The sequence below is a fragment of the Geotrypetes seraphini genome, chromosome 8 (assembly GCF_902459505.1).
Source record: "Geotrypetes seraphini chromosome 8, aGeoSer1.1, whole genome shotgun sequence".
Lineage (NCBI taxonomy): Eukaryota > Metazoa > Chordata > Amphibia > Gymnophiona > Dermophiidae > Geotrypetes > Geotrypetes seraphini.
Window position 1 is genome coordinate 130,514,790 of NC_047091.1, and position 17,658 is coordinate 130,532,447.

Consider the following 17,658-nt stretch of genomic DNA (forward strand, 5'->3'; position numbering starts at 1 on the left):
ATAGCTCTGGCATCTCCTTCCTGCTCTCACCTTCCTATGTACCCTACTGTTGGGTCCTCCACAGCTACAGCATCAGATACAGCGGTAAAGATTGCCTCTCTGGTCAGCAGGACCTTTCCTTTGCCACATCCCACCCACAGAAGTTGCATCAGCATGGTGGGATGCAGCTGAGGATAGGCCTCACTGGCCAGAGGGGCTGCCTTTAATGCTGCCTCTGATGTTGTAGCTGTGGCAGACCCAGCGGTTGGGTAAGTAGCTGAGCGTGGGGGCAGGGAGTGGACCTCAGTGCGCAGAAGGGAGGATTCAGCTGCAAGTGTCCCCCTACTATTGAGTGTCCCTTGGCATGTTACAGGGCCTGTTGAATGGTAGTTAAGCCCCTGATTAGGAGAGTTGCTTTGGAGAAGTCACCTGTAGGACACACTGACACTCTGACTAATATGCCTTGTGCAATAATTACTTCTTTTCCCAGAGCTTCTTAGCACCACATTTCTGACGGAACCGTCTTAAGCAAATCTGTCACTAGTGTTCTGAATGTGCTCACAGGAATGCAGACACTCATTGTGGTACACCAGGAGCATTGTACGCAATCCCTTATGTAATCAATTCTGTCCACTTCCTCCTCAACACCTTGGCATCCATTGAAGCCACTCCTTCTCAGCTGCCACTCCTCTGCCCTGCAGAGGCAGGTAATGGTTCCATTATTTGGAAGTGAAACACAGCAACTTCTTAGTAGGATGGTGAAGGATGGTAAAGTATGCTACCACACTTTTTTAGAATCAGCTACCAGTGTTTGTGATAGGACACGAGAGGTTACACATTTACCATCAGGTGGGGGAAAGATTATGTATTATAAAGTGGTTTATGATTAACTCTAATACCACCTAAGCACACCTGAAATACAAGGACCAGGGACAACCTCTTGACTTCAGGGGGGAAGCAGCAGGTCAGAGAAGAACCAGAATGGCAACAACAGGCAGCATTCTGACCCCAATGACCACAAGTCCACCTTTAAAGAAAGATGACAACATACCAATCAACAACCCAGCTGATATTTCTGTTATCGTGGTCTACTTTGTAGTGGTTCTGGCAGTAGGTATTTGGGTAAGTAATAATTACTTATTTGTATTGGTATTTCAGGATCATGAGCTGTAATTTTTCAGGGAAGATACAGAGGACAGAGGAAAGTTTTCCTGTGTGGTTTTTCAGTTGATGGAGTAAAAGATTCTGTGGTGACTGGTGAGCCTGCCCAGATGCCACGCAGCATGGCACACGACAAGGCGTGAAATGATCTAACAAAAAAGAAACATTTCGCAGAGGAATCTGAGGAAATTCTGAGCTTAAAGGGGAAGAAATGCATCTAACATGGTGGGAGTAGGTCATGGAGTGTTTGGTGCCAATTCTCAAACTGAAGCCAGAGTTTTTATGCACAGAAATTTCTTACTATGAAATTTTCCATAGTTTATGCCATTTCAGGCACACTTTTATCCAGAGAGAGCAATGGTGCCCCTAAGGATGAACTGGGTTTTAATCTACATGTCGGCTTTTGGATTCTGAACTTTGTAAACATTGATTTGATCAGGTGTGTGTGTTTAGTGAAATACTTTAAAATGGGGAAGAATGTAAATCATTTCTTCTTGAAAACTGCTTAAGTTAGGAGGGCTGTGAATTTAGCTCATGCCTTTCCTAAATAGTTCAAGGCAAGTTACATTCATAGTAACATAGTAATAATGTAAATGACAATACAGGATGTATTTTCTAGGTGCGTATTGACTGGACAAGTAGGGCAGGTTGTTACAAAATTATCCTGTTTGCCAAGAGATGCAGTTAAATGTGCATGATAACCCTTTAATTCTAATAAACTGATATAAAAGAAATTCAACCACTATGTTCCTTTCTCCTATTCTGTATGTATAGGGAAAGCTAAGTGAAGGGTCTGCGGTAACGTTTGCTTTTCTAATGCCAGGCACAGCTGTTTAACCGGTTCCTTTTTACAGAAACAGTTCAGAGCTTCTGTGAGCTCACAGGCAAACGGATCTTTGGCTTTTCGCCCAATCCCTCCTTTGGAATGGCAGCAGGCTGTCTCAGCAGTTCAGCTCCTTGGCACATCTGTCTTTATCTCTCCTGCTTTGATTTTCAGATTATTTCACTAGGCCGAACCTGCTCTAGTCCTTTTTTCTCCCCCGATCTTCACCCCAGGGACCCTTCACCATACACTGCTTAGCATGTTAACATAGAACATAAGAATCGCCATACTGGGTTAGACCAATAGTGGCCAATCCAGGTCACAAGTACCTGGCAGGAACTCAAAAGATTACAAGGTTTCATGCTACTTACCCCCAGAGATAAGCAGTGACTTTCTCCAGATCTATCTTAATAAAAGTTTATTGATTTCTGCAGGAATTTGTCCAAACCTTTTTTTTAAATTCAGCTATACTAACTGTTTTCCCCCTCCTCCCCCCCCCACATCTTCCTTTCAGTGAGTTCCAGAGCTTAACTATACATTCACTGTTCACAGCCAACAAATATTTTCTCCTATTTGTTTTGTTGGTTTATAGTTTAAAGAGATTAAAGAGAAGTGGTGATAGGATGAAACGCTAGGAGACTCCACATGGCAGTGAACAGAGTAACATAGTAAATGAAAGCAGGTCAAGACCTGAATGGTCCATCCAGACTGCCCAATAGTTATGCTCATTATAAATTCATGATTAAATTGAATCATCTTTTTTCTTTGATATTTCTGGGCCATAGACTGTAGAAGTCCGCCCAGTTCTGTCCTTAGGTTCCAACTACTGGAGTTGCTGTCAGAACTCACTCTAACCTAGCCAAACCATCTCGTCATTTGTGGGATACAGACCATAAAAGTCTGCCCAGCACTGTCCTCATACTCCAAATTACTGGAGTTCCTGTCAAAGCTCTCCTCAGTTCATCCTAAATCAAATTGCTATAAACAGTGGACAGACCATGCAAGTTTGCCCAGTACCAGCCCTAGTTCTTCAATTTAGACATTCATTTTCTAATTAGGGTGATAGTGTCCGAAGATCTAAAGGTGAAAAAACAGTGCGACAAGGCGGAGGCTGCTGCCAGAAGGATGCTGGGCTGTAACCAGTAGAACAAAGAGGGTGTTGATGCCCCTGTACAGGTCGTTGGTGAGGTCCCACTAGGAGTATTGTGTTCAGTTTTGGAGACCGTATCTGGCGAAGGACATAAGAAGACTTGAAGCGGTCCAGAGAAGGGCGATGAAAATGATAGGAGGTTTGTGCCAAAAGAGGTATCTGGATTAGGAAAGCTTGAACTGTCTGTGACTATCTAAGGTAAGTCCGTGATGTACCCGACAGAGCTGTGACTATCACGGACTTACCTTAGATAGTCATGGACAGTTCAAGCTTTCCTAATCCAGATAAGTTGGACTTTTCTTGTACTAATTGTATTGTCAGTCTACTGAGATTACTGGGGACCTGGCTTTCAGGATGTCATATTGGGTAGAGGGATATTGTTGTATGTTAATGCTGAATTTTATGATTCTAAAATTCAATTCAATAAAAAATTTGAACAAATGATCTACAAATGGGAGGGGGGAGATAAGAGAATATCATATGTATCATTGTTGATTATTAAGTGATATATTTATGGTTATTTGTATGGATGTGTTATCACACTTATTATAAGTTTAAAAATGAATAAAGATTTAAAAAAAAAGAATTTTTATGGTATTATTTGTTATACACGATGCTGGCACTCTTCCATTGAACATATTTTGAGCTTTGAGGACATGTTGAAAGAGGGAGATGATTGAGTCATGAATTGTTACACATTTTTCACTTTTTCATTCATTATATTGTTTGAGTTTTTGGAAGCATGTTTTATCACTTAGAGACAATATGATGTATCGGGCAAACTTACTTGGGCTTCAATAGCCATCACGAAGTCGACAGCCCAGGGGATACTGTTTATGGACTGGAGTGAGCTTTGATGGAGAAGACTTCAGTAATTGGACCCTAAGAACAGTACTGGGCAGAGCTTTGGATTATTGCCCAGAAATAGCTAAGAAGAAAAAAAAACCCCAACAAATTTTGGTCTTTATCTGCCGTCATCTACTATGTTACTGTATTCATCCCACACCTTTTCTATGAGCATGGGAGCAGTTATCGTCACTGCCGGTGCTAAAACCTGCACTATCTGTTCGTAAAAGAGGAGGGTTAATGATCTCATTCATTCTTCCCATTTGTAGATCATTTGTTCAAATTTTTTATTGAATTGAATTTTAGAATCATAAAATTCAGCATTAACATACAACAATATCCCTCTACCCAATATGACATCCTGAAAGCCAGGTCCCCAATAATCTCAGTAGACTGACAATACAAATCCATCAGCCTCCAAACCCTTTTAAAATGAATTAAGTTACACTTTTTTACAGCAGCTACTTCCTCATACTTCCTTACTAAACAAACATTCCACCATGCAGACTCAGATAATACAGAACTATTCTTCCATTCAGTTAAAATATGTTGTATTGCTAACCCCATTAATATATCAAACAACGTTGCTTCAGATTTGTAAATACAGTAAAACCTTGGATTGCAAGTAATTTGGTTTGCAAGTGTTTTGCAAGACAAGCAAAACATTTGATTAAATTTTAACTTGATATACAAGCAATGCCTTGCAATACAAATACATACAGTATACACACATCACAACTGAGCCGATGGTTCTCTCTGACGCTGCGGGAGTGCAGTGACTGTTCTAAATGAGCAAAGTTGTGCAATATGAGTACATACGGTATACACGCGTCACATCATCACAGCTGAGCCGATGATTCTTCTCTCTCTGACATTGCAAGAGTGTAGTGACTGTTCTAAATGAGCAAAGTCTTGCAATACGAGTACATACAGTATACACGCGTCACATCATCACAGCTGAGCCGATGGTTCTTCTCTCTCTGACGCTGCGGGAGTGCAGTGACTGTTCTAAATGAGCAAAGTCGTGCAATATGAGTACATACGGTATAAACGTCACATCATCACAGCTGAGCCGACGGTTTTTCTCTCTCTGACGCTGCAGGAGTGCAGTGACTGTTCTAAACGAGCAAAGTCTTGCAATGCAAGTACATACAGTATACACGCGTCACATCATCACAACTGAGCCGATGGTTCATCTCTCTCTGATGCTGCGGAAGTGTAGTGACTGTTCTAAATGAGCGAGGTCTTGCAATACAGATATGTATAGTATTTTGTTTTAAAGTTTTGGGGTTGTGGAACGAATCGTCTGAGCTTCCACTATTTCCTATGGGGAAATTCACTTTGATATACGAGTGCTTTGGATTACAAGCATGCTTCTGGAACGAATTATGCTCGCAAACCAAGGTTTGACTGTATATTAAAAAGCATTGGTCCCTGTACAGACTCCTAAGATATCCCACTATTTACTTTCTTCCATTGAGAAAACTGGCCATTTAATCTTACTATTTAACCTTGTTTTCTCTCTTTTAACCAGCTTTCAGTACACAGTAGGACACTGCCTCCTATTCCATGATTTTTCATTTCCTCAAGTGTTTCATGAGGTACTTTATCAAATGCTTTCAGAAAATCCAGGTACATTATATCAACTGGTTTTCCTTTACCCACATGTTTATTCACACCTTCTAAAAAGAACTCATAGCAGATTGATCAGGCAAGTATTCGCTTAGCTAAATCCATATGGACTTTGTTTCATTAAACTATGGACCTCTTCTGTCAACCTGCGCTAGCAGTTTTTAGCGCAGAGAGCCACGCTGAATGGCCTACGCTGCTCCCGGCACTCATAGAGTTCCTATGAGCGTCGGGAGCAGCGCGGCTCTCTGTACTAAAAACTGCTAGCGCAGTTTGATAGAAGAGGTCCATGTCTATCTATATGGTCAGTAATTTTGCTCTTTAAAATAGTGTTAACCACTTTCCCTGGCACTCAAGTGAAGCTTATTGGTCTGTAGTTTCCCAGTTTCATCCCTGAAATCCTTCTAAAAAAAAAATTGGTCTTACATCAGCCACCCTCCAATCTTCACATGCTGTAGGCATTTTTTAATGATACATTACAGATTAATAGATATGGAATATAATTTTTGAACTCTGGGATGTACACCCTCTGGTCTGGATGGTTTGCTACTCTTCAGTTTGTTGATTTGACTGATTACATCTTCCAGATTCACTGAGATTTATTGTAGTCATTGCCATTAAATTCCATTTTTGGCACGGATAGTTTATCTATTTATTTCATTTTCCAACCTGCTTTCCCAAAGAGCTCAGAACAGATTACAGGTTAAACATACATAATATACATAGGTAACAGGTTACGATTTGCACTGGATTTGCCATAATTACAGTACAAGTTTACGATACAAGTTTTCATTCTAACTTGACACATACTAGGGCAGGGGTAGGGAACTCCGGTCCTCGAGAGCCGTATTCCAGTCGGGTTTTCAGGATCTCCCCAATGAATATGCATTGAAAGCAGTGCATGCAAATAGATCTCATGCATATTCATTGGAATACGGCTCTTGAGGACCGGAGTTCCCTACCCCTGTACTAGGGGTTTTAAAACTGATATACAATTTACGGTTAAAATTTGCCATAGCTATCCTTACACTGCAAGTTTTCCAATGCAACTTTTATCCTAATTTGACATACCACGTGTATAGGTTAAATTTGCCATAGTTACAGTGAGGATTTCTCAATTCAGTTTTCCTAATGTGATACATCTTGGGATTCGGTACCAATATACATTTCTTTGTAATTCATCAGTCATGGGCAGGGGAGTTAGTTAAAGAGGAATGTTTTTATTGCTTTCCTAAAGTTGAGGGGTCCTTCAAGGGATCTGACCTACGGAGGCAGTCGATTCCAGTGGCTCGGTATGAAGTGGAACATCATTTGGCAGTTTGCAATTGAAGGGCACGACCAGGGGGTGTTTTGAGGCGTATTTCTTCCTGGGACCTATTCGACACGTACAGAGTTCCCTTCCATCTTCCTTGAGAAAGACCAAACTAAAGACTTCATTTAATCTATCCACTATGGCCTTATCTTTCCTGAGTTCCCTTTTAACCCTGAGTTATCTAATGGTCCAAAGGACTCCCTCCCAGGTTTCTTGCTTAGAATGTAACTGAACTAAGTTTTTGTTGTTTTTTCCTCTATAGCAATCTTCTTTCCAAATTTCCTTTTGCCTTCCTTGCCAATGCTTTGCATCTAATTTACCAGAAAAAAAAGCTGTTTCTGTTTTCTTTATTCAGATCCTTCCTGGATCTGCCTTCCTCAGGAATATTAATTGAGCCTGTACAGGATCCATTGACCCTTTCATAGGCAGAGATATTATGTTCTAAGGCAGTTTAATTATTGGAGTGTTTGGAGATAGAACATATGATGCTTTGGGAAAGGCAGTGGAGTATTTTTTTTTTTTTTAATTCTTTATTGATTTTCATATTTTGACAGTGAAATACAAATATATTAAACATGAGCATTATACATAACACACTTAAAATACACAAAATTGATACATTACCAATCCTTTTCTCCCTCCCTTCCTCACATAACCTTCGCCTTCCAAGCCGCCAAGCTAAACCCATGGCTAGTCCAAATGATCCTCAAGGCCCCCAACTACCTCGGCTTTAGAAAACTACTCAAAACCCACCTCTTCCCAGACAAGGATCCTTAACGCCCCTTCCTTATTAACCTCCACCTTCCCCCCCTGCCCTACCACCCCCCAACTCCAACTTCGTTGTTCACAACTTTGATCAATTCCGGTCTAGAACCGCCTGTAACTCTGTTTAATTGATGTGAACCGCCTAGAACTCTTCCGGGTATGGCGGTATACAAAAATAAAGTTATTATTATTATTACACTGCACATGCATATATGATTACAATATTATAGGTAAATACCTTTAGCAAACCCAAATACCATCCCCTCCCCCCTATTTTAAAGACGAGAGTGTGCCTTCTGGTTGTTACGGTACCTGCAGCCTGCCAGACAGATTTCCAGTGGGATAATCTGGCTGTGTGGTTATCTGCACTTCACTCTTTCAGTCCCAATGCTCATTACTGAATTATTGACAAGCACTTGAATGCACAACACTGGGTTGTGCCTCTGTCATTCATTCACCGTTTCCAGGCCCCGTTCATATCTTATTCAGTTTTAGGATACACTACCCAGTCTGTGAAAAAAACATTTCTTGATGTTAATGCTCATACGCTTTATATCACAACTCCTTTTTCTAGAACTTGGCTCATTAAGGCTCATACCACATGTGTATCTCAGAGGGGGAGGGTAGACGCCTTAAGGTTGCAAGCACGTAGAGAATGAGACGGGGACAAATTTTTCCCCATTCCCGCAAGTTTTGTCACTGTCCCTGTCCCATTTGTGTAAGCTCAGCCTTAACTACACAAGCTTTGAACACTTATGATTTGAAAGTGTTTGAGGCTTGTGCAGATGAGGTCAGAGCTCGCAGGAAAAGAACTTGCCGGGACGGGAAAATTAGTTCCCGCAGGGATGGGGAAAACTTTGTCCCTGAAAATTTGTCCCTGTGTCATTCTCTACTAGCAAGTAAAATGTCGTCAGTGTGCAACATTGTTGAATTGCTACTTTACTCATTTAGTGACAATAAGTGTGACTATCCTGCAGACAAAATTGTGGAGGAGTGTGTGGCGCAGTGGTTGAAGCTACAGCCTCAGCACCCTGGGGTTGTGGGTTCAAACCCCGCGCTGTTCCTTGTGACCCTGGGCAAGTCACTTAATCCTCCACAGCCCCAGGTACGTTAGATAGATTGTGAGCCCACCGGGACAGACAGGGAAAATGCTTGAGTATCTGATTGTAAAACCGCTTAGAAAACCTTGATAGGCGGTATATAAAATCCTAATAAACTTAAACTTACAACTGTTCTTCCATGATTGTGTGACTATCCTGTTTGTGATGTCAGTATTTGATCACAATGGAAGGTAACTTGCATGGAGTGGCAGCTGCGACTCAGGCTGCCTTATTGGGCAGACTAGATGGATCATGTGGGGCTTTTGCTGTGATATACTGTGCAGCTCATTTTCCAAAAAAGAAAAATGTCCAAAAAGTGGACTAAAAGGGGCACATGGATGTTATTCTCACCAAACCCTTCCAATTCGCAATTTTCAAAGCCTAATTTCTAGACAGATTTCAATGATGCTTGTCCACAGTGCGTCTAAATCTCAAGGGGGCATGTTAGACGTGTGGTGTGGGTGGGACTAGGGCAAGTTTATGACGTGAACATTGAAGAATACGTCAAGGGCACAATTTGATCATTTGGTGCTTGACCTGTTTTTACAATGAACAAGTGCCAAAACAGTGCATAATCTGACCAGTTGATCATTGGAAGGATGCAAGTATGAACCCCCCCCCCCCCCCCAATAACACACACTCTCCCAGAGGTTACTGATTCCCTTCCATCCCACAAAGATGTGAATGAAACAGTGCATACCTGCCTATATGATAGCTTCAGATATTATAGCCAGTCCTGTTAGACCAGCAAGCAGGTTCTCAACTATGGAATGAACTCCCCTTAATTCTGAGGAGCCCCAGTTCTTTCCAATCTTTCCACAAATTTCTAAAAACTTTTATTTTTGCCAAACAGTTTGAAAACTAATTTCTTTGAAACCTTTGCTATTACTTTCTTTAGTTTTTTTTAAATCATTGTAAAATTTCTTTAGTTTTTATCTAATAGTTGTAAACCGAGTCGAGCTTCCTTAGGTTGATGACCCGGTATATAAAGTTAAGCTTTAGTTTAGTTTTTAGTTTAGGCCCATTTATCCCACTCTAACTACGGTTACCAGATGTCCAGATTTCCCCGGACATGTCTTCCTTTTTGAGGACACTTCCGAGGGACCGTCCGGGTTTTGAAAAGCTTCCTCAAAATCACGTCGGGCAGGAGGACATCCGGGCATGTACGGATGCCATGCGATGACATCACGTGCACACGTGCATCATGTCGCATCCTGTCCGACAAGAACAGGCAGCAGGTGGGGCTGGGGCAGGGCTAGGGCGGGATTGGGGGGTGGGACCGGGGTGTAACAGGGCGGGGATGGGTGGAACAGGGCGGGTCTATGGGGATCCGGATTTTACTAAAGTAAAATCTGGTAACCCGAACTACACTTATGATGGAATATGTGAGCCTTCCAAAACCCATCCAAATCCCATTGTACCTGCATATGGGTGACACCTACAGGCATAAGGGCTGTTGTTGTGGTACATAGTTGGGTCCAGTGGGTTTTGGAGGGCTCACCATACAATATAAGGAAGCTGTGGTGCGATGTGCACCTGGGACTTTTTATGTGAGGTTCACTCAGGGGCACCTAGGATCAGTGGTGCAGTATGGGTGAGCGGTAACCGGGGCGGTGGTGCCCCTCCCCCGCCCTCTTCCTCACCCCCCTGCTGTGCACCGCCCCCTTCCCTATACCTTTTTAACTTCTCCGGCGTGAGCAGCACACCCACATTGGTATCGGCTAGCCCTATGATGTCACTTCCTATGTACATGTCCCAGATGTGATGTCCCAGAAGTGAGAGCATCGATGCCCATGCCAGCAGCAACCTTGTGCCAGGGAAGTAAAAAAGGTACAGAGAAGGCAAGGGGTATGCAGCAAGGAGTGGAGGTGGAGAGGAGGAAGGGTGCCATGCCCTTAGGAAGACCACACCCGGGATTGCCCCCCCCATGCACTCCTCTTACTACACCACTGTCTGCTGGGATGTCTGTGTGGCCAGTCTACTAAAAACGCTGGTTCCTCCTACATCCCAATGTTTGCTGTGCGTTTTTCTTTTGGACCTTTAAAAAAAAAAAAAGGTTCCAAAAGATAGACGCACTGAGTACAAACATATCCATTTTTGAAAAAACAAGATAGACATTTTGCAGTTTTGAAAATGGGCATGTTTGGTACTGGATTTCTGTGCATGTTCCACAAAACATTTAGAAGTCATATCTAAAATGCCTCTCCACGTCACTGTGTAAGACCTTTCAGGCGTTGTATTTAGAGGCAGATATGCAGATGCTGGAGCATCTACGAAGCAGAAGGTGACAGGTGGCCCTGTCCGGGAGCTGGCCTTTTACTGCAGATGCTTCTGCTTCAAAGACTATAGCCTCAAACCGGTGCTGTTGCCTGCCACAGTGACCCAGTTTTCTGCAGCTCCTGGGGATTGATTCCCTGCTGTGTGCAATTTTTTTTAAAAAAAGTTATGTGTTAGCCTTTTTCCAGGGGTTGGTCCTATGCTGTGCAAGAGGTTTTTTTAACAGTGTGCTCGAGCTGGAATTGCTCTTCCTACAGATCCAGAGAATTGACCCCATGCTGTTAGATCCAGAAATGTATTACAGCTGTGATTGTTAACTATAAAAGTACTGAAAAACCACCAGCCTTAGTTCAAATTCTCATTGATCTGCCCCTCCCCCCCACACACACATTACTTCCATAGGCATAGTTTGCCTGCTTAGTTTGGGTGGGGGCAAGGTGCAGGCTGGTCATATGGTGGTGGTGGGAACCAATTCAGTAACTGTACCTGAAGCATTTGGAAGGACCCCCCACCCCCGTGGCCCTCCACAAAACTATTTAGTTACACCTAGGGAGGGGGCCTCACTGCTACCCTTTTCTAATCTAATCTTAGATTTATATAATGAGTCATCCCTAAAAAAATAGGGCTTGACTCTGTTTACAACAATTTATTTAAAAGGGATAACATGACAAATTACAAATTATTGTTTAAAAAGCGTTGAAACAACTTGGTTTGGGTTTTTTATTTTTTTTGTAAATCTTTATTGGTTTTCAAACTTCAACAGTGATATATCAGAAAGACTGCACAAAAAAACACACTATTAACTATATAATTATTACATTAACAATCATTTCTCCACTCCTGAACTTATTATTTGAACAATAAAACATATAAAATAATCTCAATATTATAATGAAATAAATGAACTTTTCAAAATATATTTCCCACCCTCCCTGGATGTGCAATGAATGTAATGAAAACAACTTGGTTTTAAAGATTTTTCAGAAGACCTGAAATGTAATACAAGATCTTATTTGCAAAGGTAGATCATTCCACAATGCAGTTAATAAAAATGAAAAAGAATGAGCCATTTTACCGACTGATATGATACCTTTAACAGAGGGAAAGGAGAGTTTGTGGGTATGAATGGTTCCACAACCCGAAAATCTTGAAAAATTTAAGGACAAAGGAATCAATGAATTGGCAGCTCTAGTAGCCAATCCTTGAAATGGACACAGTTTACAGCTCTTCCTTCTTTCCAGATACAATGTTATTTAACCAGCGCTTGTTTTGTAGGCAATGGTGAGGACGAATCGTGGAACAGTGGGAGGATTCTTCCTGGCAGGGCGCAGCATGGTGTGGTGGCCGGTAAGCACATTTCCCTACACTCTTTTCATCTCAGAATTGAGAGGACAGAAAATCAGATTTTTCATATCTACTCCAAAAACCAGGAAGTGGAACACAGATGGCAGAGAATCAGGGCTTAATATGTGAGGGAATGACTTGAATCAGCTCTGTCAAAAATTACAAAGACTAGGGGGACACTCGATGAAGTTACAGGGAAATACTTTTCAAACCAATAGGAGGAAATATTTTTTCACTCAGAGAATAGTTAAGCTCTGGAACGTCATTGCCAGAGGTTGTGGTAGAGCGGATAGCGAAGCTGGTTTCAAGAAGGGATTGAACAATTTCCTGGAGGAAAAGTCCATAGTCGGTTATTAAGGAAGACATGGGGGAAGTCACTGCTTGCCCTGGATCAGTAACATGGAATGTTTGGGCCAGGTAGTGACCTGGATTGGCCACCGTGAGAATAGGCTACTGGGCTTGATGAACCTTTGGTCTGACCCAGTAAGGCCATTCTTATGTTATTTTTTGGCTCTAGAGAAGCAAGGGCATTCTACTCTAGTCCTTCCCTTCCAAGCAGCTTTCAGGGAAGAGGAAGGCAGACAGTACTGCCAGATACTTTTTCATAATCCCACCCAATTACCTTGAAAAAGCAGCCCAAAAGCAGCTCAATGTATGAGGGGGTGCTGAAAAGTTCTCATCCCAACTAACTTCAGTTGGGACAGTGTCCATCAAGGGCTGTGTACTTAGTCCCGCGATTTTCCACTTTTTTTCAGTACTTTTCTAACAGAATGAAAAAAGTGGAAACTTACGGAACTAAGTGTATAGCTATCAATGGAGACTGTCCCAACTTTGTTGGATGGGCTGAGAACTTTTCAGCACAACACAAATATTTTCAGAGATGTACTGTGCATTCCCCAAAACAAACAGAAAACATTCAAGAACCCCCTCCCCCATGAAGAGAAACTTACAAGCTCATTATGAAAGAAAAATTGCACATGTACAACAAAAAAAACCTCAAACACTTTGTACTCATCTTAACTAGGGTAAAGGCTGTATTCATTTGCAGATCGAATCCAGTGTATACTCCCTCTCCACTTCTTGAGCCCTGGAATGTCTCTCATCCCTGATGCAGTCCAAATTACAACTCATAAATCTAAAGCCAGCCCAAGAAACTGCAACCCCCGGCTACTCAAAATTTCTTGCAACCAGCATTCCAAAGCAGCCCAATTGGACGAGAAAACCGTGGACTTAATAAGAACATAAGAATTGCCACTGCTGGGTCAGACCAATGGTCCATCATGCCCAGCAGACCGCTCACACGACAGCCCTCTGGTCAAAGACCAGCACTCTAACGGAGACTAGCCCTACCTTGTCTTGAATCCCTGGAGGGTGTTTTCCCCTATAACAGCCTCTGGAAGAGCGTTCCAGCTTTCTACCACTCTCTGGGTGAAGAAGAGCTTCCTTACGTTTGGACGGAATCTATCCCCTTTCAACTTTAGAGAGTGCCCTCTTGTTCTCCCTACCTTGGAGAGGGTGAACAACCTGTCCTTATTTACTAAGTACCTTGAATGTTTCAATCATGTCCCCTCTCAATCTCCTCTGTTCGAGGGAGAAGAGGCCCAGTTTCTCTAATCTTTCGCTGTACGGCAGCTCCTCCAGCCCCTTAACCATCTTAGTCGCTCTTCTCTGGACCCTTTCAAGTAGCACCGTGTCCTTCATGTACAGCGACCAGTGCTGGACGCAGTATTCCAGGTGAGGGCGTACCGTGGCCTGGTACAGCGGCATGATAACCTTCTCTGATCTGTTCGTGATCCCCTTCTTTATCATTCCTAGCATTCTGTTTGCCCTTTTTGCCACCGCTGCACATTGTGTGGACGGCTTCATCGACTAGGGTTGATTATGAGCATGAAGCAACAGTTTTTGTAATACCCTGATCCATCCCCTCTTCTTCAGTTGGGCAGACTGGATGGGCCATTTAGCCTTTATCTGCCATCAGTGGCATAGTAAGGGTGAGTGGTGCCCCTCTCCCGCCCTCTTCCCCACCTCCCTGCTGCGTGCATACCCCCGTATCTTTACACATATCTTTTAAACTTCTCTGGCGTGAGAAGCATGCTACACATGTCGATATCGGCTCTCTTTGACGTCACTTCCTAGATCCAGGTCCCAAAAGTGATGTCAGAGAGCGCGCCAAAAAGGTATGGGGGGAGGCAAGGAGAGGAGCGGGGAGCAGATAAGCGAAGGGGGGGAGGCGGAGATGAGGAGGGGTGCCAAATCTGTCTGTTATCATGTTTCATGTTTCTATGTTTCCTGCTCTTGGTCCACCCAAGCCTTCCCCCCCATCCACAGTTCTACTTTCATTTTATTTGCAAATTAATTCCTGCAGAGAACCCCTTCCTGATTAGGGTTGGTTGCCTTCTAGTTTGAAGTCAGCAGGAGAGGCTTTCAGTCTTGATTTTTCATCCACTACATGCTGGGAGTTGTAGTTAATTGTAAGCTCTTTGGGGCAAGGACAAATTGTACCTGAATACTTATCATCCTAGCACAGAGTACACACTATACTTCTTACACTCCTTCCCCATAATAACATTGTAACATAGCAGATGACGGCAGAGAAAGACCTGCATGGCTATCCAGCCTGCCCAACAGTCACATTTATTATCAACAATCCAGTATATTATTACATTTTACTTGCCAAGTTCCACCATAAAATGTCTTCCCCTCTTCCTGAGATACGCAAGACTTGTACTCAGGTGATACCTACTTCTGATCCATTCTTGCCATTTTCAGGGCTCGGTCCGTTAAAAAGTCTGCCCTGCAATAGCCCTACTTCCCCAGCTACTGAGGTGACTGTCAAAACTTCCTCCAGCCCCTCCTGATCTGTTTACCCACATACGTGACACTAGGGTTACCAGACGTCCGGATTTACCCCGACATGTCCTTTTTTTAGAGGACTGTCTGAGCGTCCGGTCGGCTTTTCAAAACCCGGCTAGGGACTGCGTCGGGAGGGCATCTGCACATGCACGGATATAAAGCGGTGACATCACATGCATGCATTGTGTCATGAGAAGAGGTTGGGGGCGGGGCTGGATGGAACTGGGTGGGCCTGGGGGCAGGGCCATGGGTCCGGATTTTATGATTGTAAAATCTGATAACCCTACATAACACAGACTGTAGAAGTCTGTCTAGCATGGGCTACACTACTCCACTGCTGGAGTTGCTGTCTCCAGCCCATCCTTATCTATCTTTCCATATATGGGACACAGACCGTAGAAGTCTGTCTGGCATTACCTTCACTTCCCCGTTTGGAAAATCTGGACCCCCCCTAGACCCGCCCCCAGGCCTGCCTAGTTCCACTCATCCCCGCCCTATTATGCCCCAGTCCCACCCCACCCCAACCCCGCCCTAGCCCCGCCCTGCTGCCTGCATGTGTGCGTGATGTCAGTGATTTCTTCCATGCTTTTCAAAAAACCCCAGACATGTCCTCAAAAGGAGGACATGTCCGACGAAATCTACCCCAGAGCACCATGTGTTCACACCACTCAGAGCATTTGCCAGTCAGCCATTCTTCTGGTATTCCCTACCACAAACTAAGAAGGAATAGCAAAACAGCTAGGCCCCAGCACTGGGCTTCAGAAGTGAACAGTGCTGCCTTTGAAGGAAGAGCACCACTTTAGAGCTTTCATTGCTCACAGGTGATGTCAAATCCCAGCACAGATTGCGAAAAGCTTTTTTCCTTCCTTCCCGCTCTCCACAGGGTCCTGGCCTGAAGCCTAAGAAAAGGCAGATCTCCTCCCTGAACCACAGAGGCAGAAATTCCAGTTTTTTTTTTTGTAATGAAACTTTAAAACAATAAAGAAATGCAGTTATAATTGTTCCTTTCACATCCTGAAGTTGACGTGGCTTTACTGGGTGTGGGCCAGGATTAAGACTCAATGCTGGCCTCATCAATATGCTCCGAAACTATGAGCAGGAATAAGGGACAGATACTGCTGCAATATAGGAAGGCAGTATATAAGATCTCATCCCCTTCCCCTTTTCCGATCTTATACTGTGAACATTGCGCTTATACAGTTCAGCGTGCCCTTTCATCATGGGACTGTTCAGTGCCGCGCTTTAAGTGTGGCCTGTTGCTCCAGAATCAACACCCCCCTATCCAGCATGCCGCTCCCCCCATCATCACCCCCCCCATATCACCCCCTCCCCAGTGCAGCATGTGGCACATGTGGTGCTCGTGGTGCCCTCCCACAACCCCCCATCAGCACTTATCCATGGCGCATGTGGTGGCGGGGGAAAATGCCTCCCACACCCCCCCCATCAGCACTCCACCTCGATCAGGCAATACCCCCTCTACTCTCCTGATGCAGAACTCCACCTCAATCCAGCAGTGCCCCCTTCCCCCACTCCCCCGATCCAGCACTGCCCCCATCCACATCAGCACACCACCTCGATCCAGCATGAAGGGCCGCGCTGAACAGTCCTGCAGCTCTTACAGGGCCGCACTGAATGGTCTCATTCCAGCCTAGTGGTTAGTGCAATGGCCTGAGAACTCTGGGGAAGTGTGTTTGATTCCTACTGCAGCTCTTTGCGACTCTGGGCAAACCACTTAACCCTCCATTGCCCCAGGTATAAATAAGAACCGGTATATAATATATAAACCATGTTGATTGTAACCACAGAAAAGCAGTTTAACTGAGGACAAGCAGTCATCATATTCTCACATGCAGGTCCACAGAGCCTGGTACAGACAGTGCAAAAGTATACTGTCACTTTTAAAAATAAAAAAAAAATGTTGAACTCCCTGTATCGTTCATGCTGAAGTGCCTTTCCGCCTGCTGCCAGCTCGCAGGATCATCAGTTCTTTCTTTATCGCGGAGCAGAGAAGATGCTCTTAGAGTTTCTCTAAGGGCACCTTTTTATACACATATTTAATGTGTATATTGTATGCATACTTTTTGTGCCTTCCCATCTTATACTCGTCATTTTTTATTTTCTTCTTATCCTTTTCATTTGCTAACCAAAATTTATGATTTTTGACTATCTTTTATTTTTCGGCCTACCGGCCCTTTTTCAACCTGTTCTAAAGCAGGGAGCATCACCCATTTTTTACTTATCTTTTACTCAACCTCCCCTAAACATTAAGTCTTATGACCTTGTGTCCATGTCGAAGTTTTTAAGCGGGTTCAAATGGTGCACTCAGTGTCAAAGGACCATTTCAGGTACGGACCCACACAACAGGTGTGTCTAGTGTCTAGGTCCTGAACACCAGGATATTTCTTGCATGCTCCGCTCT

General features: G+C 43.5%; 1 protein-coding gene across 1 annotated transcript in view; it reads left to right on the forward strand.

The window, feature by feature from the left end:
* Positions 1-680: 680 nt before the first annotated feature.
* The window catches only part of SLC5A1 (solute carrier family 5 member 1), a 110,911-nt gene continuing 93,933 nt past the window's right edge, over positions 681-17,658 (forward strand). The window contains exons 1-2 of the mRNA XM_033956554.1: positions 681-1,101; positions 12,318-12,389. Coding sequence (XP_033812445.1) covers positions 961-1,101; positions 12,318-12,389 — 213 coding nt within the window. The 5' untranslated portion in view covers positions 681-960. The remainder of the gene's footprint in view (positions 1,102-12,317; positions 12,390-17,658) is intronic.